Below are 10,911 nucleotides of genomic sequence, written 5' to 3' on the forward strand. Positions count from 1 at the left end.
CAAACAAACAAACAAACAAATTTCATATCTACAGAAATTGAGGAATTTATCTAAACCTTCTATATTAAAATATGTAAAACCTTTGTACTCAGTTTTTTGTGCTAAATAGAATAATCATCTACTATGTGTAACAATTACTCGAGACAAACGGATACGCAGCCATGATCATTGAGTAGACTTGGTAATAGGTATCATCTACCAGAAGTTTCGTTATTAAATACCGTTTCTTTGTCCTACTGTTCAACGATATATACTATTAATGTTTTTTAACAGTAGCATGTGAAGTGGAATACATTAAAGGTAAAAATGAATGATAATTTTGGAACAAAGACTACAAAACTGGTTTCCTGATAAGAAAACTACGTTCCATTAGCCGCTGGTGACAAACCAAATAATAATTTGATTACTCGGCTCTGTAAAGCACTGCAAGCTTCAGGCCGTCATCTAAATTACCGATTCCATAAACAATCGAGAGGACATTCTTATTTCCAACCGTATCATCCAAAAAACAAAATTACAGAAACAGTCATATCGTAATCATGAACCGCCCGAAAAATTACTTTCTTGGAAGCAAATAAGAAAACACGCATTTAGTGGTGTTGAGAACACCAACTGTGGACCATGGATCACTGGAAATATATGATGTGATCTGAGTATTCCATACTTTTATGGAAAGACAGTAAATTAAAAATAAAGAAGAAAGCTGGAATAGAACCTGACCATCCTTCTGTTGTTCCGATACATTGATGGAAATGGTGTAGTGGTGTGGAAGAATTCTCTTTTAAATAAGCGATGAAATCTAGAGTATACATGAATGTTGTTAAGGGTCATGGCCAAATCACAATACTGCACTTCCGCACCGATGGAAAGGGCTTTTCAAAGATAATAATGTAAAAATCTATTGCGCATGTATTGTCAGCCTAGTCGCTAATTAGATATCGTGTTCACAGAGGATGCACGAGTATGTATGAAATATAGCTCTTTACTTGGTATTCAGTTAATATACCTTCATGTTTACACTATCTAGTTAATACATCAAAGCTATGTTAATTGAGGATGAGAAACATATATCAAAATCCTAGAGGACTGACCTTTAAAACTGTTATGTAAATAGTATTAAAGATCTCAACAGTTGATATGATAAGTTGAATTATATATAATAGTATATTAACATAGCTCAAAAGCAATCTGTTAGTTATGGAGGTATGACCATATTTGAGATCTAAGACAACTTATTTATTACGATAATGCATATTAGGAACATAAACTGCATTCACAGTCTTAAATAAAAACACATGTTCATTTGGTATTTATCAATCTTTGTTTTCTAAGGAGTCCTATTTTCATCGAAAAGCTGAAATTCCTTATATTTCAAAAATATCCACATGGTATTCAGTCACAAAGTACCACAATTCTCTTCTTATACATGCAAAATTTTACTCTGAATGAAAATCAAACATTTAAACAATTCTACCTTTCAAAAGACTCTGACTTTCAGTAATAATGCCTTCATCTTCATACAGCGAGAGTGTATATATCACTTGAATTACACATAGTTAACTTTCTGTAACTAGTGAGAGGTAGTTAACTTGTCGGGTTATAAAAATGACAATTAATACCGTTATTTGTTTCAGAGATCCAGATAAATCCCTTGTGGGGGTAAATGGTGTTGGCTGGATGCCTTCCCCCTTTGTCAGTAGTTTAAAATTAGTAATAGTTATTCCTAAAACTTAGGGGGTATTTGACCTATTCTATTAGGTCGTATGCGGTTCAGGTTGACAATTATAATTTCCTTCTGCAGTTTTCTCAAACTGTATTTAATGAAGGAGCACCCATATTAGAGAATCTAATATTTATATAAAAAAAAACGTTTTAAATAATAGTTTTCATTAATTTCAAACAACAAAGCCAACAAATTCATAATTACAGTATCGTAAATAGGATTTGGACTAACTGCATCTCATAGAGTACATTCAACGTCGTCGAATCAACTGATGAGATATTAGTTCTATATTGTATCCATATTGTGTGAAGTCAAACTACAAGTGCTCACTTTTTTATGAAATCACAATCCCAATCGTCAAAACAGAGTTTTAGAAGAAAATATCAGCACAAAGACCAGGAAACTAGTTTCGACACTTTTATGTGTTCTCTTCACTCATGCACAGTCTTGTTACGTGTTAGGGTTTGGTGTTTGAATTTTGAGCAAGTCTATACAAGTACTACCTGCATTAGTCGTTTCTAATTTTGAAACTATAGATGGAAGGCAGTTAGTTAACACCATGCAAGTGAGCCATTTTTGTCAGACCGAAGCGGGAGATTTGACTCTCACTAAAATAACGCTCCTCAGCCTTAAGGTGTGGAGTGTGATTTTATTTTGGCGGTAACAGAAAGTGAACCACGGAGACTCAGCTCCATAAATCGGCATGTTAATCACTGGACAGCGATCTTACCATCAAAACAGGTAATGGCTCAATTGATTCTAGTATCACATACGACATTTTCACACAATTTCACACCCATTTGACAGTTCTTTCATAGGAACACAACTGCCTCCTGAGTTCAAAGAAATTATGCTAAACTTCTGGATGTGGGAAAAATAAACACAGACACAAAACGTTTGACGAAGAGCGCTTGCTCGATACATCGACATATATATATTACTTAGGTAATATTATTCCACTCATTTGCTCTTTAATTTTTAGTCAGGATTTTTTTCCAAACTTGTTATTATATATGGTTCATAAGAACGTACATAGGCAATCATATGGTCTATGCAGGAACTTGTACCCCTAAAAATGCCTTTTTGAAAGTTACTTTTAAAACAATATTTTCTTGCTAATTATTGAATGTCTAATGACATTTTAAACAAAGGTGTAGAAATACTGTCCTTAAGTAAAGATAATTCATTTTAAGAAACAAATGCATATTTATATCTATCTATCGGTCGTTAACTAAGGAATCCTCATAGTGTCATGTAGAATCTTTCATGGTGAATATTGTGTGAAAGTATCCATTACTAACTCGTGTATTTACAAACTGAGAAAGGCGCAAACTTAAAGAACAGACGTAGTTCTACAAATGCTGAGCATATGTATGAAACAATATAAAATGTTTGAGAATCATGTCCAAATCACAGAAACCCATCTTTTGCATGTGTGCGTTTCTTGTCTGTTGTTCTATCGCAAAAAGTAAATCATGCTGTGCAGGTTAGCACATCATACATTTTCCTAAACATAAGAATGAGTAGATAGTGGCAAAGTTAAGATTAATAAATATGCAGAAACTCAGCATAAACATGTTTATCTACACGAATGAAGGCATTAATAGAGAGTTTTTATCTTTAGGTACATTTGTGCAAGACAGAACAACAGCTTTATAAACTGAAAATTCGTAGACTCTTGACAATGTGTGTTTCCTGCTGACGGGAAGCAGCATCTTTGCTTTATTGGATTGTGGTTAAATTGAAGTGCACTCTGAAGACAATTATATTGTCTTCTCCTCTGGGAGGATCGATTGACTTTTCATGTCCCATTTCCTAAAGGCTCACTAAAAAGCATTCTTAAATTTATTGTTTTTTAGCTACTGAAAACTGGCACGTGAACTGTAGATAGGGTTCCTCTTTACTGTCTCGACAGTAAATGGGATAGATACTGAAGATTGAGCACAGTTGTCTAGAAGCTGTTGTTTGTTCTTAATGAGATTGAAGAAGATAACTGCAAAACTTTCTAAACAAAAACACAATTACAGATTTACCAGAACAAAATAAATTACTGAAAATATCTCAAACCTCTAAAATTCGTTTTCTAGGGAAGTCAAATCCAGTAAATTTATTTTATGAAAAAAATCCTTTACTACTGCTGAGAAAAAATAATCCATAAGTAGCTAGTTAGTCGACAGATTGTCTGTAAAACATCAAGTATCACAAATTTAGATGAAAAGAGCGAAACGAAAAGTGTAAGTAGAGAATTCAGCTGACATCATCTGATTTATAACATACAGCACACATTTGTATTTACATTTATTACTAGGCATTATCGTAACAAACTGGTATAGAATGAAAGTAAGGAAAATAGATAATTAAGTTACTGCTTAATTTAAGGTGAATAAATTGTGAAATACAGTATGTAAATACCCGAACAGTTTGAATTTTAGAGACCATAACAAGAAAGAATTCTTCCTTGGTGAGAGTACATAAGACAGACACCCAGAGTTAAGTTTTACACAGCGAATCATAATACATGGTTGTTATCACTAAATTCTATGAAAAACCTCTACACACTGTTGGAAGCAAATGTGTTGTAAGGATGAGGGAGAAGACAAAGTAGAAAACAAGTCTTTATTGATAACTGACATTTAACTTTCCCACGACAAATAGAGGAACCAAATATCTAAAAATGTAGATTACATATCTAAAACAAGCTACAGTGCTATTAGTTGTTCGCGGCTTGACCGGAATTATAAAATTAAAAGGGAATATACCTGCATTCATCAATCGCATGACACCTGAATAACGTATACAAACACTAAACACAGATAAATAGATTAGCCTAATCTAAATCTCACGACATGAAAAGCTGAACATAGGTATAATTCTCTGAACATAATCAGTATAAAACGTAACGCTGAGCGAAACGTAGTTTAGGTTATTAATAAAAGTAACGAAAACTGAGAAATATTACAAGGTGAACATGATAATTCTGTCATTAAATGAAAATAATGTAAAATTAAATTAAATGCAGATAATACGAAAAGTTACTTGTACTTAGAAAACATTTACGATAGTATACATTAATAACTGCTTAAATGTACAAGGATAATATATCGTTTGGAGAATTAATTTTTTTTTCTATAACAGCGATAGTAAAAAATCTACTCAAAATAATTCATTTTAAAGTACAAAAAAAAATCACATTTGACAGCCAATAATAAGTATATCCAAAAATGTAGACAATTCTACCCTGTTGCTAATGGAGCAGAGGAACTAACGTCTGTTACTATGACAACCACATTGTTCATTTCTATAACATTGGTTACATTCGAGGTTTTACGAAATATTCTATATCATTCTTCCGCTTAACTGGTACGTATCCTTTAAGTTGCATTAACTGCTATAAGTTTTTGCAATTTGTTTTTACAAAGTTTTACTGTCAATATTCCTTGATTACAGACAAATGACAATAAAATTGATAGCCATATCTTAGAAATCAAAGTATCATAATCCAATACCTGAAAATAAGCACTTTAAACGAATTAGAAAAATTCTAAATATGTATAGAATGACAATAGTTGTCTTAAAAAATCTCTCTAAATCAGTCTACCTTCAAATAATGGTTTTTCACGTAAGACCTAAATCAACTTATAACACTGTCAGATAATCATAAATTACTTGACCTTGTAACTTACCAAACTACATGAAATAAACGGAATACACAGAGTCGCACCCGACGTTAAACATGATCAACAATATATTAACATAGCTCAAAAGCAATCTGTTAGCTATGGAGGTATGATCATGTTTGACATCTAAGACAATTTATTTATGACGATAATGCATATTAGGAACATAAACTGCATTCACAGTCTTAAATAAAAGCACATGTTCATTCATTTGGTATCTATCAATCCTTGGTTTCTAAGGAGTCCTATTTGCATCGAATGGCCCGGCATGGCCAGGTGGTTGGGGTACTCGACTCGCAATCTGCAGGTCACAGGTTCGAATCCCCGTCACACCAAACATGCTCGCCCTTTCAGCCGTGGGGGCGTTATAATGTGACGGTCAATCCCACTATTCGTTGGTAAAAGAGTAGCCCAAGAGTTGGCGGTGGGTGGTGATAACTAGCTGCCTTCCCTCTAGTCTTACACTGCTAAATTAGAGACGACTAGCGCAGATAGCCCTCGTGCAGCTTTGCGCGAAATTCAAAACAAACAATTTTCATCGAAAAGCTGAAATTCCTTGTGTTTCAAAAATATCCACATGGTATTCAGTCTTTATCTTCATACAGTGAGAATGTATATATCACTTGAATTACACATAGTTAATTTTCTGTAACTAGTGAGAGGTAGATAACTTATCGGGTTATAAAAATGACAATTAATACCGTTATTTGTTTCAGAGATCCAGATAAAACCCCTGTGGGAGTAAATGGTGTTGGCTAGATGCCTTCCCTCCTTTCAGTAGTTTAAAATTAGTAAAACTTATTCCTAAAACTTAGGGGTATCTGACCTATTCTATTAGGTCGTATGCGGTTCAGGTTGACAATTATAATTTCCTTCTGCAGCTTTCTCAAATTGTATTCAATGAAGGAGCACCCATATTAGAGTATCTAATATTGATAAAAAAACGTTTTAAATAATAATTTTCATTGAATTAAAACAACAAAGCCAACAAATTCATAACTATTATTTATTTTATTAACCTTTCTAACAAGAGATCATTACTCAGCTAGCTCTATAATACTAACTATGAAATATTGCTGTTCATGCAATATGTATTTACAATGCCCAGTTGCTACATATGCAGGAGAAAAACATGAAATTAAAACTGAGCCTTTACTAAAAGCATAAATGAATCTATAAACTGATCCGCTTATCCAATGTCTCCTTCCAAACATTAACAGCACTTTCTGAAATAGAACAATATGTAGTAAGTAGATAAGTTAGCTAGCAAAACAGTTAACCTCCTCTACAGCTACAGTGGACCAAGAGACCACGCTTTGTATATAGTGAAGTCAGTTGTCAATTATGGCTTGTCAATCAACTTCAAATTATAATATTATGTTTTGTATGATTTTGAGATATTCATCAACTTAGGATTTTCATAATTCTAAGGTTCTCACAATCTCATGGATTCCACTCGTCTAGATATCCTGGAAGTGACTTATATTCTAAACGCAATAAAATACACATGTAATATTTCCGAGATACCTGCAGATGACATAAAAAGTGGAAGAAAGTTTTTCCCTGTGATCACTATCAGCCTGGTTACTAAGAGACAACTAAATAAGAGACCTTATGTACATCATCTTAACTAGTACTCCCTTTGTTATGTTGGAAGATTTGCTACTTAATAATCTTCCACTCTCTTTCTTAATTTTTGTTACATATTTTGTAATTCAGTGCCGACACAGCTCAGTCCTCTAAGCCTATAAAGTACCTTATAACATGAACTGAGAACAGAAAGTTTCGTCAAAATTCAATCCATTCATTGATCTCATGGCACGACATATTCAACAATGTTTGGTCTTGGCATAAGAATAGATTTGGTTTCATCTCATCTAGATGAAAACAAATTCTACTGTTGTCGACTACTGTCGAGATTCAGTGTGAAATCTTGACCATTATTCCAGACTATCCTCCCTCAAAATATACGATGAATTCTACTTCACATCGTTTCCTCTAGAGCTACTTCAGATGTTTTTATTTTATACTGACTATTCTCTTCTTGTACCTGTGATGCACAAAGAGAACAAGCTCTAGGAACTCTCAGATAACAGTCTGACTAAATCACGATGCTTAATGATGTTTATGTTTGAGAAATGCTTAATCTACTCTAAGCCCCGCAAGATGTAGATGTCTTGTGAAGCTGTGCGGCTGGATAATCCATTGTAACGATGGTTACCCCAAAATCACCAGGAGTTACTCTCTACAAAAGTCCATGCTCGCTTGCGGCAGTTCACCCACAACATTTTCCTAGTTTTTTTCTGTTTGAGGAGGAAATGATTCGCATGGATACTTTACTCAATTACTAGACTACTATTTTCATGTCAATAAAACGTTTATTCGAGTCTGTGTAAGTCTTGAATGGATAATAGTATAGTGTTTTTTCTAAAAATAAAATAAATTCTCTACTGTTAATATTCATACATTCTTGACAATATTTATCCTCAATGTAAGAAATAAAGGGATAAGCTACATTTATTACTTATTTATTAGATTTGACTTTGATATCATAGATGAAACAATATTTAGAATATATGTTAAGTCGATCTAAGTTGCATGTATGGATTTAAAGTAAAGACACATAGTTAGTTATACAGAGAATATTGTTCTTCATCAACTGAAAAACACATTCTCTTTTTAACTTCCTTTTCTAATTTATAAACAAAGGGTAAGGAAAGTTACAAAAAACATTAGATTAATTCGAAAATAAATAAAATTAATTCCATGTTTATTTCCAGTAAAATTAATAAATAGCCAGTTCTTTGATTTTGAATTAATCATCATTGTTTGGAAAAATATTTTTTTTAGAAATGCAAATTAAAATATTTAAGCGTAGAAGCTTATTTGAAATATAGCCAAAGTGTGGTACTTTATTAAACTTTTTCTTATTCTATTCATAAATCCTGAATTGAATTAATCATTACAGAGATCCAGAGATTAAATAAAGAATTTGTTATTGTTTCTTGCAGTTCGTTTACTACATCATAGGATTCCGAACCTTTCAGGTATTCTAGGTATAAGATAATCAATGTAGTAATTAGTCAACAGTATACATAGAATAGTATAGCTATCGGCCACTCATACAGACACTCTCTACCTACATGCAATATAACATTTTCAACGACAGTTTTGATAAAAATCAGTTGATATTAATGCACAGTATCTAAATAAAACATAATTAACGTATGTTGATTAATAATACAGCCGCAGGTATATATAAAGTACGTCTTATTTTATGATTTTAACAAGGTCTTGTGTGTATTTGATTACAAGAAATAAGGTTCGCCTTTTTCTTTGTTTAGAAAGATCTATTGAATCCAAAATCTCATTATTTATTGAATTTATTGGAACACTCGTGAATAAATTGTATTTTGATTATTATTATAGTGATGATGCAGCTTATTGGCTTAAGAGCAGCATTAATTGTGATTAGTAAAAAATATGAGAAAGCTATTTATGAATGAAAGTTTGTAACTGTTTATGACTACATCAAGACTGTATAAATTAGCATGTCAACTTGTTCTGGAGAAAATTATGTGGTAATTTAACAGAAGTGATTAACCTTCCTTGTACTAATTCTAGTGAACTGTAATCTTTTCATAACCTATAAAATTAATATTATGAAATAAGTTAGTTATTCGATATTCCTTTTTATTGTAAATGTTAAATATTTAGAAAGTAGAAATGCAGTGTTTTAAATTTCTTTTTTTTTTAGAAACTTTGGTAATATGTTCATAACTTAATGTATGGGAAACAAATAGATATGATAAACATTATTAAGTTACATTTTTTGTACAAAAGAAATTAAGGAATTGTTATACAATCATTTAGCCTTTTGTGTTGTTGTTTTGGGCAAATATTTAAATTATATTCTATCTTTTGCGATGTAATTTAATTATATATATGTACATATACATATTAAAATGAATGAAGTAGAACTGAAATATTTCCCAGATACTAATTATTATAGCAGCCATGTTCCTTAACTGTACCTCCACGTGGTTCGAGAGGATCAGTATGATGATAATTCTTCTCAACTGCATTACGTTAGGCATGTACCAGCCATGTGTAGACGAGGCGTGTACTTCCAGTCGTTGTAAGACACTTCAGTTATTTGATCACTTAATTTTTGTGTTTTTTGCCGTTGAAATGATCATCAAGATTGTGGCTATGGGTCTTGTAGGTAAGACCACTTACTTGGCAGAAACTTGGAACAGACTGGATATGTTCATTGTTATAGCAGGGTATGTATACAATGAATTTTGAAGAGTACATTTAATTCTTTAAAATAAATTTACGGTTTGAACGTATTTTGAAAACTGAATGGTTCATAACAAAAATTCTGTACTAGTCTTTAAAAAATAAACAAGACTTTTATAAAAACCTTGACTGATTTAGTCTGATCTATACCTTTTTTTTTCTAAATAAATTATTTTCCTATTTTATTACAAACTTGAAGTGTAAATTTTCAATAAATTTTCCAGTTGATCCGAAGAAGAAATTTCTGTTTTTATTTGTTTGTTCCTAATTTCTAACTTGACTTAATTACTGAACTTACGTTTATAATTTCGTTTATCCTTTATTTTGGCAAATTTATTACTAGCGTTTTCTTATGAAATTTATTATATTTTAATACTTGATATTTAGATGCTTAAATAGGTTAATGTGTTTTAAACATTAAAGTTACTTAATTGTTTAAAAAATATATTTTAGAATGAGCGGAAACCACAAGAGTTCCAACACATCTTTACATATTTGGCAAGGTTTTGACTCTTTTAAAATTTCATATTTCGTTTATCTTTCAAATATGAGAATCTGAAATTTTCAATTAGCTATTTGAAGTTTGTTGGAAATTAAACTATTTTTGGTATATTTTATATAAGATAAAAATATAATAATTGTTTACCATAGGGACTACTTTAAATACTAAACTTCTTAAGTTACCAAGAGTTGGCTTCATTTTATATATCAATGATTATTTTTTACTTAATTGATTAATTTTACCTTTAACTACAGGACTCTCGAATACTGTTTGGATGTTGGGAGTATTAATCTCTCGGCTATCAGGACCATTCGTGTCCTTCGCCCACTTCGAGCTATCAACAGAATACCTAGTAAGTCACAAATAATGACATTCTATGACTGACTTTCTTGTTTCGTCATAAATCCTATCTTAATTACCCTTTGTTTTCACGATTTTCTTTAAATGTTGTTTGTTTCAAAAAATTACTAAGATCGCTTTACAATAGCGTAAAATAATTTACAACTTATTAATAAATCATTCACAGAAAAAAAAATCGTGAGAGATTTTAAGTTTTCTAGCTTATTATTAACTTTCAGAAAGTAGCAATCTTAAATGTCGGTTCTAGTTTATCAATAACTCTTACTAAGCAGCCAACTTAAGTGATTTACTTTAATCTATACTTTTTTTCTAAATAAATTATTTTCCTATCTTATTGCTTTGTTTGT

The 10,911-nt window shown here is 31.6% G+C and overlaps 1 protein-coding gene across 3 annotated transcripts in view; it reads left to right on the forward strand.

The window, feature by feature from the left end:
• LOC106472301 (voltage-dependent T-type calcium channel subunit alpha-1G-like) overlaps nt 1-10,911 on the forward strand; it is a 200,403-nt gene that overhangs the window by 133,355 nt on the left and 56,137 nt on the right. For all 3 annotated transcript variants that reach the window (XR_002613613.1, XM_022401680.1, XM_022401685.1), the window contains exons 2-3: nt 9,441-9,686; nt 10,459-10,556. Coding sequence is in view for 2 of the 3 variants with exons in the window: in XM_022401680.1 (XP_022257388.1) it covers nt 9,441-9,686; nt 10,459-10,556 (344 nt within the window). In the remaining variant the exon portion in view is untranslated. The remainder of the gene's footprint in view (nt 1-9,440; nt 9,687-10,458; nt 10,557-10,911) is intronic.

This window comes from Limulus polyphemus, unplaced genomic scaffold (assembly GCF_000517525.1).
Source record: "Limulus polyphemus unplaced genomic scaffold, Limulus_polyphemus-2.1.2 Scaffold119, whole genome shotgun sequence".
NCBI lineage: Eukaryota > Metazoa > Arthropoda > Merostomata > Xiphosura > Limulidae > Limulus > Limulus polyphemus.